Raw genomic sequence first — 22,927 nt, 5'->3', positions numbered from 1 at the left:
CGAGCCACCCCATGGGTGGTTTGCCCACCCCTGAGGTGGCTTGCGACCACCCCATAGGGGTTGGGGGGGTGGCACCGTCACCCCTGGCCACCCTTCAATTTTTATTTTTTTTTAGATATAATTTTTTAAATTAAATTAATAAAAAATGAATATTTTAATTAAATAAAACGGAGAGTTTTGAGTAGGCTAACGGCAGTTAACAAAAATTGACAGTTGGGAGTTTTCTAGTAGTTTCAAGTTACCCAGAGACTAAATTTTCAAAAAAAAATACCTAAGGAGTTTTTAATAAAAGCGCATTGACCTAAGGATTTTATATATGATTTCCTTTTTTTTTCTATATATATATAATATTAACAAACACCGTTTCCAGGGCCGAATGATAGTACTGCATCAATAAATAAGATAAAAATATAATTTTTAGCATTTACGTCAAAATTTACATGAAAAGATAGGTTAGAAAAGACGACTTATTCATCTATGACTTATTTAATGATTGCAAAATCTTCTTCAATGCAATCCTCTTCAGCTTGAAGGGACATATATAACAAAGATATCAAATTAGAGAGCAGAGTCAAAATTGCTGATCACATGTCTTGTTCATTAAAAAAGAGTGGTCATGCCTTGTGAAAGTGACTAACAACCAAAACATTTGAAACCTACACTACTTAATTGCATTTTTTTTTTCACTAAAATTAGGTAGTGTATCTCAGTGATTTATGTTAGTGGCGTGTTTGGTGAACACAGAGCCAATAATTCTTTTTGCCTTCTACATAAGAATCTTAGCTAGGTTGGAAGTACTATAAGCTGGCAAGTACAAAAAACAAAAGAAGCACTATGGGTTGCCAAATTAGTTCACAGTCAATTTGATTTTCAAGGTCACTCGATGTCTTTGACAATAACAAATTGTTCTTATTTGGTTAATGTCACTCTAGTCGAAAAGAAAATAATTAATTGTTTTGAGTGCATTCGCATATTCGCTACTCAGATGAGCAGCTCCATAGGAAGGGGATAAGAGGCTCACTTAGCCTTTGGCTGTTTTGGATTGGTGTACTCTGCACTCCAAGTAATTTGGGGCTAGGGCTAATAGGCTCCGCACCCTTTCTTTGTGGAACTATTTAGATTGTATGCAATTCAGGCAACTAATTATACTGGGTTAGTCCTAATTAACGGCTCGGAGGGTTATGTACCTCTTTATTTTATTTTATTTTATTTAGTTATAAGTTCTACCTAAATTGTGATAGAAACAAGTGGGTGCATAGTCTACATCCAATTGAAATTAGAACGAAGCTGACAAATCTTCACAGCCTTTCCCATGACTATCTCCTAGTCAAGAGATATGAGGTGTGAAATGGTGCCAACTCAAGGTCTATTTATTACATTTCTGGATCCTTGGAAACGTGTCTAAGCACTGGAGAAAGGAAGATAACTTCTTGATTAATCAATCGGTTTATGCTTCTTTGTTCTCCTCATAATTCTTTTAAGATCCAATTATTGCATGACAGACTGTGTTTAAGAAGTTTTAAAGGATGAAATCAATCAAATATTTTGATAAAAAAATAAAAATTAGAATCAACCCTTTGTTATTTAAATTAATCCGGTTAATATTGGTGGAGATGAGCAAGCTAGGCATAACTTTAATGGAAATGGAATATTGGCTATTTTGCATGAGTATTGCTAGTAGTACTATTAATTTTTATTATAAATCTCTTATAAAATTAACGTGAGAATTTATGTTTTACTTGTCACGTGAAATCATCGGTCACTTACCATAATAGTCATGTCAGTTTATGGTAAATTTCACATGATTGGCATCGCCGACATGGTAATTGCTATACACATAGATTAGTGATTGACATGATAAATGTATGGTGTGAATTATATATCTTCTTAGTTATAAGGATGTAGTATATATTCTAAGTATTATACATATAAATATATATGAAACAGCTAGCAATTAATTCAGCTAAAAGTTGAAAGTAAAGTGGAAGTCATTTCTCCCTTGGTGCATGTACAAGTAGGGCATATACATATATATGCTTTTCATTATGTGCAAATGGCGTCCCCTGCTTTCTAGCTAGATGAACCAATTATATTTGACCGTTGTGAAAGTCGAATCTTTCCAGAAATTGCTTCATTGCATTGCTTTGACCCTAAACATGGAGGCCGAGTCACACAAACTCCCGTTATGTTTTCTTTTAATTTCTTTTTCAATTTTGCATCTCTTGCCTGGCCATGTGGAGATTAGCAGAGTCCATTTGGAGAAATCTGTGATCAAAAGCCAACCATTTTTCCTCTTAGAATAATTAGGTAGCATATTGGTTAAAGAAAATAATAATGCTTGTGCTGTTAATCTGTGTTCTAAATGCCATAATCAAAGCTATTAGCTAGCCAGTTGGAATTAATGTTGATGTTCTAGCTAGGTCATCAACTCATCTTTCATCATACATCTAATTACAGAAAGAAAGTCGAATTAATAGAACTACGTACACTTGAATAAACAAGTGATGTTTCCCCTCCTTTAACATATATTTATTAAATTCAACTGATCGATCTTAAATGGGTTGGACTTGAGGCTCACAGAAAGTAGTAGATATTTTTGTTGGTTGCTATTTTAAGTGCCAAAAGGATTGGTTTCCTGTACGTACGTTATATTTAAGGTCTTAGAAAAGATAAACGTACAACTACAACCCAAACATAAAGATGTAATTGATGAAGTTGTTCCAGTTAGTGCCTTTGCTCTTTTGTCTCTAACATTTTTTCTAGCTCCCGGCCGCAGTGGATCACTAGAGTATGATAAATGATAATACCCACATGCATGCAGTCTAATTAATTCCCTCACAAATTCAGAAGATCAGAAAGAGAGAGGGAGTTTTGAAATGTGTAAAATCTGCAATGTGCTTGCTCGATCAGTTCAGGAAGAGGTAATGTTCCTTATTAGAGAACAAAGAAATTATGCTCCGATCCATTTCGTTGTTGGGCTTCGGGATGACCGACCCAGAGGCTTCGGGCCTGGCGATCGAGAAATCGTCATAAACATCATAATCGTTGTTAGTTAATGGTGTTGTCATAAAGGGATACGTCATCTTCTAATTAACCAGAAAATTCCCAGAGTGGCAGACGAAGATATGAGATCATGACTCACTTGCCAAATCTCATCAGATCATGATGAGATAGATGATCATCTTAATCAAGTGAAGACCCTGAGAATCAGAATATTATTGCGTCAGCCATGGCCTTGGGGAAGATTTTGATGATGATGATGGAGACACCACCAGCAACCCCACTACCATGCCATTACCATCTTATTGATTATTATTATTATTATTATTATTATGAGTACTGAAACGTCGTCGCAGTGAACCCAATAAGGGTCATATGCATGCATGGAGACTTGGAGAGTATGATCATAACATGCATAGTACCATTACTTTACTGCCATTCTTCAATCTTTGTGGTTAGTTATAATAATATATTCTTATAATTAATAAGTTGTGTTTTTATTTAATTAGTACGTGCCTAGATTTTATGGAGACTATTATTGTGCATGCTTAAGTGAACTCTAATTAAGATTGAAGATTAATCCAATGCAATATATGTGTGTGTGTGTGTGGATGATGTTCATAAAAAGAAGTTTCTATTCTAAGGAGATTTTGTGTAGATGGTTTTGAGTAAATAGACACCTAACGGGATAGATTGTTAGATTCTTTTATTCATGATCAACCCTTAAAATTTGTTTAGAATTCTAGTAACTATTTTATTTTAGGAGTCTATTCCATGCACTAATATTTTTGGTAAAGTTAACTTCCAATGGCCTGGAATGAGCATGGGCTGGGCCCATTTTGCTTGCTTTTTTTAGCTTTGGGCCAAGTTGGACTGCTTCAAGTGTAATTCAACATCCCAATATGATGAGCACGTGTCAAAGAAAGAATGATGGTAATTTGTGTTGCTCTCTAGATAGGAAATTTTTAAGGTGGTTAAATACACACATTAGAGCATAGGTTTGAATTTCGCAATGAAAATTTACATGTCTGATTAATGTAGACTACCATGAGTTTCACTGACGTTCTAATGAAACCCAGTCAAGTTATGGTTCGATTGAACTTAAAAAAGTACTTCTAATTCTTACTGTTTAAATTCTTAATTTACAATTCTTAGTCATAGGTATTATTATGGTGACTGATCGTCACATCCTGCCTTTTTAATTAAAATAATAATAATAATAAAATCTACTCTTAGTAATTCCTACTTTAGTTTGATTTTCTGTAGTAAGCACCATTATTGATATCATTACAATTCGAATCCTTGAGGTGATACCATTGTGCCATTGCAAGGTGGCCCTTGTCTAAGCCCCACAATCCACAACACAAGCTTTTATAACTTTTGCAAATAAGAACTTGGGGGAGGGGATTAGTTAGATTGGCCTTACGTCCATGAGATGATGGCATTATGCCATTACAATGTCGTCATTGCTTAATTCTCACAGCAGAAGTCTTTTTATGGGGATTAGAGACAATAATTTATCTGAAAAGATAGTCGAACCCCATTTATTTAGATTACTGTTTAAATAACAAGTTTTATATCGAAACAAAATAGGGTTTGAATATTCTCTCACATGAAATGCTAGAAATGCATGCAATATATTGAGCTCTTTGCACCCAATTCTAATGGCAATCTTTTAGGGTATTAGCTAGAAGATATTAATTACTACAGACGCAGTCCTTGTATGGATGAGATGGGCATTGTCACGTGCTTTAAGTCATTGTCACGTGCTCTTACTTATAAAGACCTAAAAGGAGACCCCAATCCAAAAGCAAATCCTCTCCAACCCCTTTCAAGCACACCAATGGGGTAATAATGCTGGTCAGTTGGAGGGAAACTCATCTAACCGTCCATTCAACGTCGAACGGTCATGATCATTTCCGACCTATTTTCTTTTCTTTTCTTTTGTGTTTTTGCTGACAACCTATTTTCTATTCAGAATATGATTTGATTACAAGTTTTGAGGAGTAACAAATACACAAACAACAAAGAAGCCAAAGTAGGGTGAAAAGAAACAGAACAGAGAAAACAGAGAGAGAGAGAGAGAGAGAGAGAGGTTTGGTTGAAGATAACAGAAAAGCGGCCATTTTTTTCTTTTTATTTTGATTTCTTTAGTCCTTAAAGATCAAAACTAACACATACCCAGAAATCTTACAACGCTGATTTCGGATTCTTTTAACTTTCTCGGGAAATTTCTTCTTTTGATTTTCTCTCAGATATTACAAGTCTTTTTAAATGAAGTCTCGTCCTTGTAATCTCTCTCTCTCTCTCTCTCTCTCTCTCTCTGTGTGTGCAGTAATGGATTGTTTGGTTGCCGAGAAAGAAGTATAGGAAGCAAAATTGAGTTATTTGAATCTGAAAAGTGGTGATTCTGATTGGATTCTAATTTTTTTTTCCCAGACTTCCTCAGCAACCAAACAACGTCCTTTACTCTGTTATTTGCTTTATATGAATGCTTAAGGATTTCAATAATTGGTCTTGCTTTATCTTTGAAAATGCAGCCTGATTAGAGACCAATTTCATAGAACACGTCGTGTTGTCCTCGGATCTTGAGGTCAGTAGCCACAACTCGTACACAGATTGGCACTATCTTCTCGCACTTTTTTTTTCTTTTTTCCAATTCGCAGTATATCTCAGTTTCCGAGAGAAAACCCAACTGGGTATTGGTTAATTTGTGAAAGTTATGATATTTTGTTGCAGGGAAATGGAAAAGGAATCCAAGATTCAAAGAGGGCATAACAACAATAGAGCTACAGAGACTGACTTTGGGTTGCAATGGGGGAACAGAAAGAGGCTTAGATGTGTGAAAGTCAAAGACCAAAGCTTAGCCAACAAATCGGACTGTTTGGGGAAGAAGAAAATAACTTCTCGTGTCGATCGCTGCGTGGTTGGCACCGCCGAGAAAGACTTGGTTTCTCCGCAGGCCCATCGACTCAACAAGTAAGATTAGCTACAACCCTGATGAAAAGAGAGAGGAAAATTTTAATTTTTTTCTGACGAAATGTGAGAATGTATAATGAAGTTTGTGTCTTTCACCGACTTTCTTCAAAACTAATTGGTGGTAGAGAAATTTTCAGGCTTTAGAAGGCGTAGAAAACGATTTTACGGTCTGTGTTTGATAGCTAGGAAAAGGTTGGGAAAAAAGAAGGAAAAAAAGGGTTAAATTCGGAGTCATATTACGGTTTGTGGTTGGAGTGGCTGCCATGCTTTGGTTAGATACACAAAGAGCATATGATTTGTTATCCCCTTTCTTAAATTGGCTGTTATTAATAGATTAGATTGACTTTACTATGTTAGCTTAGTTTGATCTAATGATGTGCCACTGTAAATGGAAGAAAACAATTGAAAATAAAAAAAGAAAGTTTGATTTGATTTATATCTGATTGGTTGCTAAGAAAAGGTTTTTTGATAAGTAAGTTGCTAAGAAAAGGCAGGAAAAGAAACATACAACAATAGGAATCATATTGCAGTTGTTGTTGAAGTGGTTGTTATTACGATCATATGAAAGTACTCCTTAGTGTAATCTTATAGGACTTTTACACAAAACCTAATAGGTCATTTAGAGAAGGAGATTGCTAAACTTTCTGAGTGTTTTTGGTCCCTTAGGAACTCTGACTCGCCCTTGAATAACCGAAAGGTGTTGATGGCATCACCAGAAAAGGAAGATCGATATTACACAACAAGGGGTTCATTGGGCTTTGATGATAATGGGAAGGTGTTGATGGATCATGTAAAGGAGGATAAACCGCTTGTTTGGCCAAAGCTTTTTGTTACACTGTCTAGCAAAGAAAAGGAGGAGGATTTTATGGCTATGAAAGGGTGTAAGCTTCCTCAGAGGCCCAAGAAGAGGGCTAAGCTGATACAAAGAAGCTTACTCGTAAGTCTATTAATCATACCTGTGAGGAATTTTCTGTTTTGATATGAAAATTAGGCAGAATACAATTTTTTTTTTTTTTTTTGTTTTTTGGACTTGGTTGTATGTTTATGCCTTTATTTTTTCCGGTATTCTGCATGCAGTTGGTCAGTCCCGGTGCATGGCTGTCGGATCTGTGCCAAGAGAGGTACGAAGTGAGGGAGAAAAAGGCTTCAAAGAAGGTATTGATTTCTTGTGGTTGTTTAATGATTCCCTTAATGCTGTCATAGTTGCTGAGAAAATGTAGGAAAAGAGAAGAAAATTGAAATCAATCGAGTATTAGATACTTGGGATTTGAAATAACTGTCTACTCAGCTTGAGCTTTGACTTAAATGAATTTTCTTTTACTTTTACCTGTGTTTTCTGAGCAACCATATATAGAGATCTAGGTAAATTCGTACAGTTGATTTGTTGTGTTTGTTTAATGATTCCCTTAATGCTGTCTTGGTTGCTGAGAAAATGTAGGAAAAAGAGAAAAAAAATTGAAATAAATGGAGTATTAGATACTTGGGATTTGAAAAAACTGTGTCCACTCAGCTTGAGCTTTGACTTAAATGGATTTTCTTTTACTTTTACCTGTGTTTTCTGAGCAACCATATCTAGGGATATAGGTAGATTCATACAGTTGCTAGAAGGGTACGTGATTTGGCTAAAAATGTGATGCAGAGACCCAGAGGATTGAAGGCGATGGGAAGTATGGATAGTGATTCAGAATGAGAAATTTAAATGGATACAGAGGCTGGCAGGGAATTTAATTTTTGTGGTAGTTGAGAAGTGGAGGGAGAGCAGAAAAAGGGGTGGTGGGGTTAAAAGCAAGAAAAGAAAAAAAAAAAAAAAAAGAAAGAAAATCAATGATGAAGAGGATCTCTGTCTTATATTGTTGTTGTTGTTCTTCTTCTTCTTCTTTTTGTAGAAATTGCTCTGCCAGTTTTACTTTCCCGAAATAATTTTCTCACTTCTTTTCTTGGCATGGACTTGTTCCTTGTCCTTCAATGATTCTTTTTGTCTACTTCTGACCCATGCTTTACATTTTGCATTTATTTCATCTCACGGGTGCTGCCGAAGGTGCATTGCATATGCATGGGCACATTTACAACTGGTTTAGATTTTGGATTTGAGCTATCCAACCCTAGATCCCTTGCCACTGTAAATGGTAAAAGGGTCATCCCGGAATCTGATATTTTGAGTAATGCTTCTATTTATACTCATTTATCACATTCATTTCACACCCGTTTAATATGGTGTGGTTTTAGTGGCTTTTTTTTTTTTTAAGTAGTTGACATGAAAAGTCATTTAAAATACGTCACATCAATTGGTATGAAATGAGTGTGAAGAGTAGTATTATTAGATATGTTTGATGCCTACTAATTTGGAATTCAATGCAGTCAGCTGGGGCAGAATTCAGTTTTTGTTTTCAGTTGTTTTTGGCAACAAAGGCAATGCTCAGAACCATATATAATAAATATTACCCTTTAATTTTAAAAGTCTTTTTGAGGAAACTACTTGGGAAAGAATAGTTAATAAAAAAAAAAAAAAAAGGAAATTGAAACCAACAAAATACTGGGCATCATGTCCTAATGCAGGATCATCTTGCTATGACACTCCTGGTAGAAGTTGAAGATTTGACAAACGAAGGACTTTATTCCTCTCCTGCTCCATCAAGCTGGGTTCCCAAGTCATTTGTGTATTATTGATGAAAGGAGGCTTTTTTTCTTTTATGAAAAATCCAGGGATAAAACCGAACTTTTCTCCTTGAGATCTATCGTCGAGTAAAGAGGCCCTTTTGTTTCAAAATTCCCGGGAAAATGAATTTTTGATCGTTTAGATCTGACCCTGTAACTTCAATCATAGGGATCAATTTGTAGTCGCATAGCTTCATAATAATTCTGGAAAGCTTCTGCAGAATCTCTGTTCCCAGAACTCTAGGGCACTAATGTGGGCTATCGGTTGTGAATGAATTTATGGTGGCCGGAAAGAGAAATAAAAAGATCACATTGCCAAAGTAACCAGGTGAGGTGGGAGTGGAGGACGCAATCTGGACTGTGCATCAATTGCAATATACAATTTGGTCTCTTGATCATCAGGAAGTGCACATGCCTCGAATGCGCATCACCACACAAGTTGCTTTTCTCTCCAATCTCCATGCCCTACTTTTTAACAATTAAAATGATTAATAAAAAAAATTTACTACAACCGACTGATTGTAGAGTAGTTATTACTACCAATATGAAATGGGGATTATATTGCAACAACAAACATTTGTACAATTTCTTTTCCAATTACAAAGCACTTTTCAAAAATGCAGCTGAAATTATGAACCCTTTTTTCCCAGCTACAATGCTTTTTTCTGTATTCCCCCTTAAACTAGGCATTACTAATTATTTTCCTATTTGCTTTTTCAATTTTCTTTTTCCCCCCCTCATTTACATGATGACACATCCTATATCCCTTACAATACCTGCTTATTTACAGAAAACCCCCCGAGAACCCTCTCCAATGCCATGCAGAAGCACGTAACCCAAAACAGACCAGATTTCATAGACAACATTTCTATTCAATCAATCATCCCTCTTGTCTGTGTAATCTCATTGCAGCTTATTCAGGAATCATGTCCTTCAAAGCTGTGAGAGCCTGCGGAAAGAAGGAAGATTAGGTTGCACTACTCCAATGGATTGATAACTCGTGGCCATCCTCGCGGCAGAGAATCACATCATATGACCTGCAAAAGACCTAAGATGATTAAGGAAGAGGAAAATGCTCCCATTGGAAGTGCTTGTATGTGAACCACAGCTAAACTACATTGGACCAGGCAGAAACTTACCTAGTGATTCTGTATACCGAGGTCCAACAAAACCTGCCTGTAGGATTTCGTGATCCACAACAACCCAAGCAATTCAAAAATTCCGCAAATATGCTCTTGGACAAATGGACAAAAAACCAACTGAAGAGCCATTTTCTTCATGCTCTAAAACTTCCAGGGATATTGACGCCTTCGTGAACCAACTGAAGAGCCATTTTCTTCATACTCTAAAACTTCCAGGGATATTGACGCTTTCGTGAAAACAGAAAGAACAAATGGTGCTTCTTCCCCAGGGTGTATAGTTGTAGGCACTATCGTGTAACCCTTTGGATCAGGGTCAAGAACCATTTCACATGATATTTCTCTAGAATTGACATAGTCTGTCCCACCAACTGATTCATGTAGGTATATGTTGTAAGCAGCACGACGGCCACGGGTTTTGAGTATCCTCATCCCAATGTAGAACATCATTGAATCATGACTGGATTGATAATTTCTGAAACCAGCTGCGGTTCTTGAGAAACCCACTCCCTATTTTATTTTATTTTTTTTTGAAAAATGTCAGAAAAGATCCGATGAAAAATATTGTTTCTATAAAATACAAACTTGACTGAAGGTCTATTACTAAGCTTACCTGCGTTAAGGTTATGAACACATGAATGGGGAATGATGCATCTGATCCAATGGCTCTCAATCGGAACTGTGGATTTTTATTCCATGTTTCATAATCTTGGCAGCCACCAGCACTGTAACCACGCCATTGTCCATGAACAGAATAGCGCATCTCTGGAGGGTAGATACGACAAACATATATTGATCGGAAATGAATCTGAAAGTCTTGCCAAGACATCCAGAATATACCATCTTTTGACTGTTCAAGAAGTAAAAAATTCAGGCAATTAGTAAAATATTTTACTGAAGTCCAACCACAAGGTAAGATTATGTCCAATTTTAAATGATCTAAATAATAACAAAAACGCATATAGGAAAGAGAGAAAAATTCAAAGTAAAAGCACAGCAGAATCCTCTGATATAATGCAGCATCAGAATAAGTACCTGGGGAATGTGCTTCAGCTTGTGCTTCATCCTATCAGTCCACTCAGGGGACGAGTCAGACCAAGGCCCATTCCACTCAACTTCATTAGCCCATGGATTTCTAATTTGCACAAGCTTATGGCCATCAACTTCTCTCACCTGAATAGTAGTTAATTAGAGAAGAAACAATCACCTTAATCAAAGTTTTTAAGCTGGTATATGATCGATATTATCAGATCAGTAGTATCATGAATATACCTGCAGTAAAGAGTAAGCATGCCCTTGCACAATGCCACTGGAAGAAATGTGTACGTCTGAACCCGAAGGACTCCCAGCACCAAGTAGGAACCCCTCTTGTTTGAAGCGCAACAATTGAGACCACAGTCTACCACTTGCAAGATCAATCTGGGCCTGGGCACTCCTCATGTCAATTTCCTCTCCAGCACCACCAGTGAGGTCCACAAGAGCATCCTGAACAAGCCCGCCTTCTAATGCCTCAAAAGAACCATGCAATTTGGCATATGCCTTCTCCAATATAGAAACCCAGAGCTCATTGCCCTTCCTGCTGGTAGCAAATGCGGGTTTACTAGGTGCTTCACATGGAATCCAATCATCCACAACAACCGGGACCCACTCACCCTAGAAAGAGAATAAGAAAACAACAATATGCAGTTATAAAAATGCTAATCACATCAATAACTAAAAGAAACTATTTTAACAAACTTCAGATATCTCTCATGGCAAGACATCAAACGACAATGAATTTCATGATTCACAATCATAAGTTGCATGAGTCAAGGAAGTGGGAATCATAACCTAGCGAAAACTCATCCATCTGGGAAGAACTATAGCAAGGTCATTCGTTAAGAAATGCCAAGAGCACATCCATCCAAATGGATCTACAGCTGACTAGTAGAGAATCAAACCAGATGAAATTAAGCCCGAGTTACACCCCAAACCCTATGGTGGAAGGCTGGCGTGGGCATTGCTCAACTTCTTAATGCAATTAACCTGACTGCCCTAGATAGAGAATTGACAAGGCATTCTTCCATCATAGGACCTAAAGTAATTTTATGGAATAGAGACAATTCCCATCCCAAGGGCATAGACATTGAATAAATTCTCAACAATAAATTCTAGCTTTTGAACTTTCTCCTCTTATACTGAAACTCTCGGAGCTCTAAAAAGAAAAGTTTCCACATAATTTTTTCAAGGACTTTGATAAGGACATTTGTTGCTTTCAGCTAACTTAAGTTAAAGGTCGCTCCACCAGCTTCAGATAGTTGATAAATTCTTTCATTACATTATGAAAAAGTCTAGAGCATGAAACAAGCCATAATTTTGTCCATCATAAATTGTAGGCACATCATTTGGAAAAGCACAATAGCAACCCAAAGCGGACACATAGAATGCGTTTGATTCCTCCTCCCCCTTTTTACTCTTCATAAAACTAGCCCACCTTATGTTCTAATTACCTGAATACAGAAGCGGACGGTGTAAATTCCTTCCTCATTATACTCCGGAGTAATAATCACTTCTGATATTCGTGAAACCTCTGTTAAAACAGCTACAGCACTCAAAAACCAACAATCACCCAATCGGCCCTGTTTCATAGACAATTAACCAACTTATTAAAGCAAGCAAAGCATCAACTAATCATCTTCAAGAGATGCCACTCTTAACAATAATGAAGATGATTCAGACTAAAGCTTTACAAAGGGACTAAACCTGACAAACATCTGAAGGATTTGCGGCCCCAGAAAACAAGCATGGACCATAATCCATGCGGCTCTCTTTCACAATTTCAGCAGGCCGCATCCACTTAGAAACAACCTATGTTTGAAAACCAAAAGGTTTGCATTCATAAGATAATAAACACATGTAAGACCAATCAACTAGTCAAGAAAACACACCTGCAACTTCACAGGGGGATTTTTGGGATCTACAAATAACGACTGATCATTTGGAGGAAACTCTTGATCAGTGAAATGTCTTTCTCCCCTTGCACAGAGGGCTTCTTTGACAGCCAGTTCCACTGAGAGCATCCGTTGATTGATTTCTTCTTGTGTTTCCATCCTGGGCTTCCGATATCTCCTGGCAAAAGAATCCACATCGATCACAACCCCATCACGATCTGACCTTCTTTTTCTCCCACTTGAATACTGTCCATCCCAATCTACGTCATCTCTATCATATAGATCTACATCCGCAGGATCACTATCCCACCCATCAATCTATACAAAGCACATTACGCAGTAATTAGTGACAGGTTCGCAAGACATAAAATACTATGTTCTACTTTTTTCAAAATTTGAGCAAAAATACGAAAGTATTGAAAAGCACGTACTCTAGAGGGTGAATCCACCCATTGCCAATTATCTTCTGGAAAGTCGATGGCACTAAAATCAGCTGATCCAATAGCAGCATGAAGAGCAGCTATCTCATCTTCACTTAAGCACCTTCCCCAAAGGAAAACATCCATGATATACATCTTAGACTCAACTCCTTCACTATCTGATCTCCCAAATGCATCCATATCTATAGGTGGTCTAACACCAATCCAAACGTCTGTCCCCTGCTCCCAAATGCTATTACCCGCACGTAATGGTAACCCAGACTGGTAGCCATCAAAACCACCATCCAGAAAGCAAGTTGCCTCACCTAGATCAGCATCAATTGTCATCGTCACAATATGCCACCTGCAAATCATTTATAAGACACAGGTGAAAGTGAATTCTTGTCAAAGTATTGATGATAACAGCACAATGCAACCATAACAGAGACATGCAAACAACAGAATGGGAAACAAAAAGGTCCAAAATAAATTATATGCAAGAGAGAATGAAAGCACATGCACTACAATATGGCAGAATTGTGCTAAGTACATTAAGAAGAAATTCGAACCTTCCATCTGCAATACTTGTGGCACTGATACTCCACTCCTTTGCAACAGTTGTTTGTCTATCACCTTTGGTAATCAATCTAAGCCCAACTTGTCCAGCCTCAATACCTTGTTCAGAACCAGCCACCAGGATTTCCCAACATACTTTTTTCTGAAATTCAGTGCCTAAAAGACAAACAGGTCCAGACTCGGGTTGGATCATCACCGCAATGGAAAAACTAACCTTTTGACTTTGACATACACTGGGATCAATCAGGCCACAGGTTCTGCCACTTGTAGTTGGTTCATCATCAAGAATACACACAGCACCCGCAACCCCTGTCTGCCAATGACATTAACAAGCACTAGCTTCAGAGTCATACTGATTGAGAATACCAAAAGGTAATGCATCTCCATTGACCATCAGAAATCACAAAGGTCCAAATAAGCTAGACTGAACAGATAAGCAGAAAATATTAAGGAACATTAAAATAAATGTAGTGATGGTGTGGATACACTAACATTCTGTACCCTCCCAAGCAAATTTAATTTTAAATCCAGGAAGAAATATTCTGTGTAGATGATGGGGGAAACCTGTAGATATGGATAAATAAATGCCGTGATGGTGTGGATACACTGTTACATGTCTTTACCCTCCCCAGAAAATTTAATTTTACATGTCTTTACCCTCCCCAGAAAATTTAATTTTAAGTCCAGGAAGAAATATTCTGGGTAGATGGCGGGGCGAACATGTAGATAGGGATATGGCGCCGATAAGGCAGGGTTGGTGTATCACATTCTAGGGGAAAAGAAATATGGATATGGCTTGGACAAAATTTTTGAAAAGCCAATATAAACCTCAAGAGCAGGACATGTAAACAAATCTATATATAAATGGTAATTTGACAAGAATCCAAAAACAAAATTATAACTGAAAAAAACTCAACCTGAAGTGCTCGGCGAGCTAACTGAGCTGTGCGTATCCTACGTGCAATGCTTGAAACCCTCTCTCGCGCAAAAGAATCATCAAGAACTGCATCACCTCCAACTGCGCGTACCGCAGCTGCCATGGCAGCTGCCTCTCGGCTGCCAGCATTAGGAATAGAGGAAATAAGTGAAGCTTCTATCTCCTTCCATTTACGTTCTTCTTTCTCCAAAAGAGCCTTCCTTCTTTCTTTACCTCTTCCCTCTTCTTCACGCCTCTGCATTAAAATTTCCTCTTCCATCTCCTTCTCTCTTATATAACTACAAAATTCATGTAGATGGAGGTTCAGAAACACCACATAAATTTAAGAGTCCTCTGTTTGGTAAAATAGATATGCATAAGAGTCAAATTTTTGTTTGACATGTAACTACCTCTCCTGAATAATTTCAAACTGCCTGCGGTCCTCTGGCATCCATTTTTTTATTTTACTGGCGCTTAGGTCTGAGAACCCTATGCTATCAAGAAAGAGTCTCAAGCGAACCTCATCCTACAACAGAAAGAAAAAAATGATATATGATAATCAATAACCAAACACCTATCATGCATAGTAAGCGGCTCAGGCTTTTGTTTTTTGGTCACCTGCACTCGTTCCGCCTTAGCAGTCAAACCAAGCAAAAGAAGTAAATATCCACCAAATTTATCCCACATGTACACCCATTCAGTATCAATTGCCTCTTCCAAAGCCAAAATACGTGCATGAGCACACATTTCTCTTCGGTGATCTACATCATTGGCATGTCCATGGCGGAACGTTCTTCCATATCTGATTCTGCTGAAGAATGATCCTGCAACTAATTCTTCATTTCTTAAACGGTCTCTTAGTTTCATGACATCAGCCCTGGGAAGCACAAAATTTCCTGCCCTGTCACGCATAATGGTAGGGTCTCCTACCAGAAGAGCAGCTGAACTGGCAGACCTTTGTGGGGCTGAATAAGTTCCAGATAAAGCATTTCTAGTCTGCAAGGGAAACAAATTGAACTCTGTTCAACTTAAATGTCAAATAAGAAAGAAAACATTCACCTGATGAAGGCCTTCCAACATAATTAGTAAAGTATAAATGACGCAATGTCCAATAAAATAAATAAGCATTCATCCTGAAATAATATGTTGATAAGAAATCATCCTGCAATAATATGTAAAGCAAAAAAAATCAAAATGTTTAAAATGCACATTTCTACTAATGTTTTGAAATGTAAAGCTTCTACTGATAAAATTAAAGAAAGAGATAATGTTTTGAAATGGAAAGCTCCTATTAATAAAGTGAAAGCAAAATATAGCTGATAGCTCAACATTGTTGCCATGATGACAGTACTACTGGATATGTACCCTGCAAGGAGATAATAACTGATGGCATCTTATAAAAATTTCAAGAAGTAATTTGGTCTTTGATGAAACCTAACATATGTCATGTTATTCCAGAATTTTCAGTTTCTTGCTGCACTTCTAATTGTTTCTTTGGATCTATTTTCTCAAGTTAGTATTTGAGACATTTAGAAATTTTGCTTGAGATTCTGGACCACTAAATCGTAGCCTTATTACTATTATTATTTTCTTCAAATGACAATTCTCATCTGTATCTCCATTCTCTTGCATTTGAAGAATTGCCTCCCAGTCATTCATGCCTAAAAATGTAGACAAATTTGGATGTCAGATGAAAAACCATACATTCTAAAGTATCAAAACATGAACTTGTTTTTTGATAAGTATCAAAGCATGAATTTGTTTGAAAGTACCAACAAAGACAGTGGTAGTGGTGTTGATCAGCAATTCTAGATAACAATCTCCAGCTCAGTTGAGTGGAGTTGAAAAGAGAACATAATAAATAACAATCTAGGCTTCATATATAATAAATCTCAAATCACAGTGATGATAAATCTGGGGATAATGTCCCAAAGGCAATTTGTAATAAAATCGACACACCTTTGTCGCAGACCGAGCAATTGCTTGAACAACAGTTTCCCTACTGAGAAAGTGCACGGCATCTTCCATCGTCTGGAGATCGAAGTAAATAACATCCTTAGCTAGAAGCAAAACTTTGGAAAGATGACAAAGATGGTTGTGAATCAACTCTTGCAGCAACAAATTGGTAACAGTAGTGCACAAACCTTAAGAGTCAGGCATGGACGAGAGACAGCAAATCCAAAGGCCACAACAAGAGTAATTGCTGATACAGCAGCACCAGCAAAGGGTGGATATAATTTCAAACTGGCAACAACCCCCCAGCCCTCAGTCGCCAATGCAATCCCATAGAGCACAAGAAATGCAGCACTATAAAGCAATTGATTTGACAGTCATTAGGTTTGAAGAAATTGTCCAGTTACGGTACAGACATCTCGATAGCAAAAGTAAAGCAAAAAAAAAAAAAAAGCTACAAAGAGTTGGGAGTACGCTAACAAACGAAAGACAAAAATAAACAGGACACTCGACACACCTAACATTCTTTCCACAATCTGCGTGAGCATCATAGACATATACAGGCAGTACTCTTGGAGAATAAACTACAATCGGAGGTGAAAGAAGAACCTGCACAAAAATGGTTATTATACCATAATGTAAATGAAGATGAGGCAGAACAACCAGAAATAAGACAAAACCAAACACAAACAAAAAGATGTGAAGTTTAAATGAAAATAGAGCAGTATAACTCACAGTCAATGCTCTTCCAGCAAGAAGAAACAGAAATGAAAAATATCCAACAGAGGCTCCAACAAATGGTTTATCTGAACAGCAAATGTGAGAAAAAGTTAATGTCATAAGAAGCAGGGGAACAATTTTTGCTAGAGAACTATGAAGACATGGGGCATAGAAAATAATATAGGATGGTAATGGATTCTGCTTTTCACCTTCAAACAATCCAACAAGAAATGCTGCCAAAGCCAAAAGAAAAGCGAGGAAACAAACAAAGAGCATCTGTATTCTGGTCAAATAAAAATTGTTTGAAGCCCAGTGGTGAATAGCACCAATAGCTAGTACCAACATGAGAAGAACCAAGAGAAATGCTACACCAATCTGTTTCCGATAGAGGGGAAAAAAAAAGCACCAAATGAGATAGGTTCACTACAGCTTAAAGTTAAAATGAACTACAAAAACCAAAGAGAGCCTCACAGTCCAAGGTTTAACAACAACTATAACAGCTGATATTGCACCAAGCAGGAGGAGAAGACCAATGGTAACAAATGCATATACACCTCGAGAAAGTCTCCAATCATCATCTTTCCTGCAAATATTTATCTCAGCATATAAGAAGGTGAACGAGCAGCCATGATACTATCTATGCCTATCTCTGAAATGCTTGAACATTGTGTTTGTTTAAAACACATAGTACAGCTAAGGTACTAAATTAAAACCATGAGTTCCTCACCATTTATGCAAACCAGAGCACAGTGACAGCACTGCTGGAATACAAACCAAAGGAAGTAAAGCAGCCAGGAAATCACCCTTGGTTGGAACTTCGTCATCCCTAGATTTGACAACTTCTAAATAGGATGCACCACAAAATGCCACAAGAACAACTACAAAGAAATGCAGCAAAGAATATGACAGATTAACATGTCAATCCAACCCAAGGGAGTTCCAACTGAAGGGTCACAAATTAAAACCAAAACAAATTTAGATAAACTACCTGAGAATATCCCAACACAGACGGCAGAAGAAAGAGAAAACCGATATGTTGCAAACCATGAAACAATTGGAAGCACGCCAGTAACTACTAAAGCAATTGCAGACGCCATTGCCCAACCAAGGTACACAGACGATGCATAAGGAGAGCTAAAGCTTTTCTGTTCACCAGTCAATCCCTTGTACCCTAAATCATCTAAAGGCTTTGCAGATATTATTCCGCCTAGAGCTAATACAGATCCAGTAAATACTGATATGCAAATGGCAAGAACAACACCCTGAAAGAGAACAATATTTAGCAAGAACTGTGAAAGGAAATCAAGATATTATAAAACAAATTCCAGGTAGAAAAGGTACAAAATTAGAAAGGACAATGACTAGAGTTGCAGTAGAATTCTAAACCACAAGACCCTTAAAAATTAAAAGAATAATATGTGATTCTTTGGATAGCTACAACTTGAATAAATTGAAGTTATTATGAAGAAAGAAAACTGAAACAAGGAAAATTCTGAGCAAGAGAATTCTAAATAAGCAGTAAAGAAAGAAAGAAAGGGGAAAAACTTATAAAAGATAGCAAAATGGAAAACACGAACAAAACTAAGAAAAGTGCAACATGGGCCTTCAAGGAATAAAGACTTTTTTTTTTTTGATAAGTCTTTATTCCCTTCAAGGAATAAAGACTTATCACTGCCTAAATCATCAGATAATATATTATACGAGTCAAGACCAGCAATATGGCACAATATAGAAAGTCAGAAAATAGAAAGAAACTGAGGAGAAGTGGAAGAAGGAAAAAAGCAATATACATGGATAGCATACAACACATGAACAAAGGAGAAGGAGGCAATGTACATTTTTTTTATAAGTAATTGAGAAGAAGGTAATAAACATAAAACAAAGGAGAAAGCATATAAATAAAAGAAATATTATACAAACTGAGACCTTGATTTATATAAAAACATATACAACGGATAGCATACAACACATGAACACAAATTCAACAAAACTATTTTTTTTTTTTTTTTTTTGAGCATACGCCCCATGTGTTAAATATAAAGGGCAGAATCAGAGGCATGTCTACAAATACAAATGTAGCTGACACTAAACTACCCAAGAGGACATAGATAAATAAGAAAACCAACCTTTAAAGCAGTGAAAAGACAAAATAAAAAAGCAAAAAGCAAAAATTCCTCCAACTGAAAGAATAACATAGTAACATAACCAGCAAGCCTCAGTGCATGGTCTGTGTGCATGAGAATTCACCCTAGAACACAAATTAAATCTCATTTACAACTCTGTATATTTAAAGATAATCGTGCAGTTACATTAGAGCAGTGAGGGCAAGAGACAAAGATCAAACCTCCTTTGTCCCAGGAAAATGATGATTTCCAGCATTACCAACACATTGTACTCGAGGAAACCAAAACTGGTAACCATTACGGATCCATATAGGAACGGCTATAGAAAGGCATGCAACCATAAGTGGAACAGTCAAAGACAATCCAAGAAGAACTGATGATTTGCTGCAAAACAAACACAGATATCAATGGCATGATAGGGTAAGCAGCTAATGCAACAGCCACATTAGAAATAAAAAGAAACTAAAATTATTTTAGTTAGGAAAAAAAAATTCTTTGGATGAATTTATAGTAAAAAAGAAAATAACAGAAAGAAACCGATAAAGAAAACTTTACTAAAAAACGCACAGCTATTCTCTTTGTTATATTTGTAAGATCTGAGCCTAAGACTTACCCAAACCCCTCAATAAACATATTCAATGTTTAGTTGTAAGTTCCTGGACATTTTAGATATCTCTCTTAAAATGAATCATTGTTTCTTAACCTCAATACCAAAAAGGTATTTACTCTAATCAGAATAAGTTGATCATTTACTAACAATGCTACTATATAGTACATTGGGAAGATTAGGCAAGATCTGGCACAACAAAGAGCTGTATAACGGCAGATATTAAAATCACAAATGGAAATTGATCAGAAACAGTTCTTATCCATTTATGGACAAGCTCAAATGTTGCCAGTTTCCACACCAGTTCTTTTACTATATTACATGGGCAAAATTCTTTCATCCGAGGAAGGCAGATCCTAGATCCTGCTCTTCTTGTCAATGAATGCCTTGATAGTAGAATAAAATCTAGGGAGCCGAGTGTACTCTGCAAATTGGACTTAGAAAAAGCTTATGATCATGTTAATTGGGATTTTCTGATATACATGCCAAGGAGGTGTGGTTTCAGGGGAAAGTGGTGCTCTTGGATAGCTCATTATATCTCCTCGGGGTGTTTCTCAGCTTTTGGCACTCCCACCCGTTTTTTGAGTAGCTCCCATTGCTTGAGATAAGGGGGCTCTCTGTCTCCTTTGTTGCTTGGCATTGTAATGAAGGCTTGAGTAGGATGATTTTTGCTGTAGTCAATGGGGGCTTGTTATCTGGCTTCTCTATGGGGACAGGGAATGATGGTGGGATTGATATCTCTCACCTTCTGTTTGCGGATGATACTTTGATTTTCAGTAGGGTTGACCTAAATCATCTACGTCATTTGTGGTGGTTGATCGTATGTTTTGATGAATAATAATAATTTTATTCGGACTTGAAGGTTTCTGTTTGCGGATGATACTTTGGTTTTCAGTAAGGCTAACCTAGATTATCTAGGCCATATGTGGTTGATCTTATGTTTTGATGAATAATAATAATTTTATTCGGACTTGAAGGTCAATTTGGCTAAGTCGGAATTGGTTCTTGTGGGTAATGTTGAATGGTTTGGCTGGTATTCTGGGCTATAGAGTTTCCTCTTTGCCTTGAAGTATCTTGGTCTTCCAATGGGGGCCTCCTATAAGGCCAAGTGTCACAGCAGTGACATGGCTGTCATGGTGGCAGCTTAGTGTGCATTACACCCTTGCTGACCACCTAGCCAAGGCATGGGGAGGCATGCATTTAGGGCTGTTAAGTGAGCGAAGCGTCTCGCGAGCAAGCTCGGGCTCGGCTCGCATAAGCTCGGCTCGTACTCGACTCGAATATTAAATGAAGCGCTTCGTGAACACAAATCCTAGCTCGAATATTAAACGAAGCAAGCTCGGCTCGACTCGGCTAACTCGTGAGCAGCTCGTGAGCTCGGCTCGTATAAGGCTCGCCTCGCTTATTAAGCTCGGCTCGTATATTTTTTATTAAGTAACAAATAACAATATATAATCAACATTACTCATTTACTCAATAATAACAAATATATTATATACCTTTTTTTTTTTTTGTTATTTATGTATATGTGTGTATATATATTATATATATAATATATGTATATATTAATATAAAAACATATAAGAAATATATATATAAAAGAAATATATGATATTATCATTAATCATTTTATCATATGATATAATCATATAGTACAACCGTACAAGTTATTGTATCATTTAATACAAATATTATAATTAGATAGTTTATACTTTGAAAATTGGAATCGTATATATCACATAATCATTATATAATCATATGGTATATCTGCATAAGTTATTGTGTTATTTAATCAATACATTATAATTATATATTTTATTCTTATAAAACATATATGATGTATCACATGATCTTAGATCTAAGATAATATTAATATTAATTGTGAGATAATATGATCATAAAATTTAAGTATGAGTGTACGATCATTAGATCATATGAATTTATTACTTAGAGTTTGAGTATTACTATTAGATTAAATGATTAATAATTAAGTAACTAATATGTTTCTTATAATTTATACATTATAATAACAATTTACGGTAAGTAAAAACTTAACAATTTGAATTTAAATCATATATCATGAATCGTGATAATAAGAAGTTAAGAACATATAATATAAGTATATAAGTTATAACAATTAACATTGACCCATAACCATTACCCATATAAATTAGATAATGATACAACCACATAACCATAAAAGTATATAAATGTTTACATATAAGATACAATATATATTAATATTGACATTATATAATTGACCCGTGTTAAGCATTAACATTTTAACATATTAACTAAATAATACTATATGTAATATGATAATAGTGATTAGTGTGTGTAAGTGTGTGACATAAAGCGTTTTACGTTGTGGTTTAAAAAATACTTAATCTAAAATAATAAGAAAAAAAAAACGTGATTAAAAAAACACAATTTTTAGAATTGTAATTATTGAAATTAAAATAACAAACTTCCCTAAATAATACTACATAACACAATTTTTATTCATAATTCCTAAATTTTAAATTTTGAATTTTTTATTGAATTTAATAATTTAATTGAATTTGAATTTGATATATGGAATATAAGTGTAATCGTAGCCGTCCAAAATGTTTTGATGATCTAATAGCCGTTGGATGATATTAATAGATGACAACTATCAAGCATTTACTAAGAAGAATGTATATGGTGTAATAGAGACACCGTAAGCTTGCCCTGTTTGATCTAATCTGACGAGTAATATTAAATGTTGAAAACGTTTATATGATCAATGGATCATATTAAACAAGCACACCAGATCTAAGTAGAGACAGCCACATGGGATACCTTTTTGGTAAAACAAATCAAACCGTTAATATTTAAAATTTAATTATTTTTCCAAATCCAACGGTTGCAAATTAAAGAACCCAAATT

General features: G+C 36.2%; 2 protein-coding genes across 2 annotated transcripts in view; one reads left to right on the top strand and one right to left on the bottom strand.

Annotated features, from left to right (window-relative positions):
- Positions 1-4,992: 4,992 nt before the first annotated feature.
- Positions 4,993-7,963, top strand: LOC132164129 (uncharacterized). The gene is made up of 6 exons (XM_059574557.1): positions 4,993-5,290; positions 5,541-5,593; positions 5,740-5,979; positions 6,646-6,916; positions 7,057-7,134; positions 7,619-7,963. Exons 3-6 carry the CDS (start codon positions 5,744-5,746, stop codon positions 7,667-7,669), a joined length of 636 nt encoding a protein of 211 aa, XP_059430540.1. The 5' UTR covers positions 4,993-5,290; positions 5,541-5,593; positions 5,740-5,743; the 3' UTR covers positions 7,670-7,963.
- Positions 7,964-9,175: 1,212 nt separating this feature from the next.
- LOC132164798 (calpain-type cysteine protease DEK1) overlaps positions 9,176-22,927 on the bottom strand; it is a 26,096-nt gene continuing 12,344 nt past the window's right edge. The window contains exons 12-32 of the mRNA XM_059575362.1: positions 18,276-18,549; positions 18,015-18,165; positions 17,759-17,870; positions 17,497-17,662; positions 17,303-17,373; positions 17,085-17,176; positions 16,759-16,921; positions 16,574-16,645; positions 15,233-15,610; positions 15,025-15,140; positions 14,616-14,913; positions 13,692-14,011; positions 13,135-13,486; positions 12,701-13,021; positions 12,516-12,620; positions 12,263-12,391; positions 11,046-11,426; positions 10,809-10,946; positions 10,387-10,623; positions 9,774-10,283; positions 9,176-9,671 (exon numbers count right to left, since the gene is read on the bottom strand). Of these exons, the coding sequence (XP_059431345.1) occupies positions 9,918-10,283; positions 10,387-10,623; positions 10,809-10,946; positions 11,046-11,426; positions 12,263-12,391; positions 12,516-12,620; positions 12,701-13,021; positions 13,135-13,486; positions 13,692-14,011; positions 14,616-14,913; positions 15,025-15,140; positions 15,233-15,610; positions 16,574-16,645; positions 16,759-16,921; positions 17,085-17,176; positions 17,303-17,373; positions 17,497-17,662; positions 17,759-17,870; positions 18,015-18,165; positions 18,276-18,549 (4,242 nt within the window). The 3' untranslated portion in view covers positions 9,176-9,671; positions 9,774-9,917. The remainder of the gene's footprint in view (positions 9,672-9,773; positions 10,284-10,386; positions 10,624-10,808; positions 10,947-11,045; positions 11,427-12,262; positions 12,392-12,515; positions 12,621-12,700; positions 13,022-13,134; positions 13,487-13,691; positions 14,012-14,615; positions 14,914-15,024; positions 15,141-15,232; positions 15,611-16,573; positions 16,646-16,758; positions 16,922-17,084; positions 17,177-17,302; positions 17,374-17,496; positions 17,663-17,758; positions 17,871-18,014; positions 18,166-18,275; positions 18,550-22,927) is intronic.

This window comes from Corylus avellana, chromosome ca10, assembly GCF_901000735.1.
Source record: "Corylus avellana chromosome ca10, CavTom2PMs-1.0".
Classification (NCBI taxonomy): Eukaryota; Viridiplantae; Streptophyta; class Magnoliopsida; order Fagales; family Betulaceae; genus Corylus; species Corylus avellana.
The sequence above is the reverse complement of the archived record's forward strand: the minus strand, read 5'-3'. Positions and strand labels throughout refer to the sequence as shown.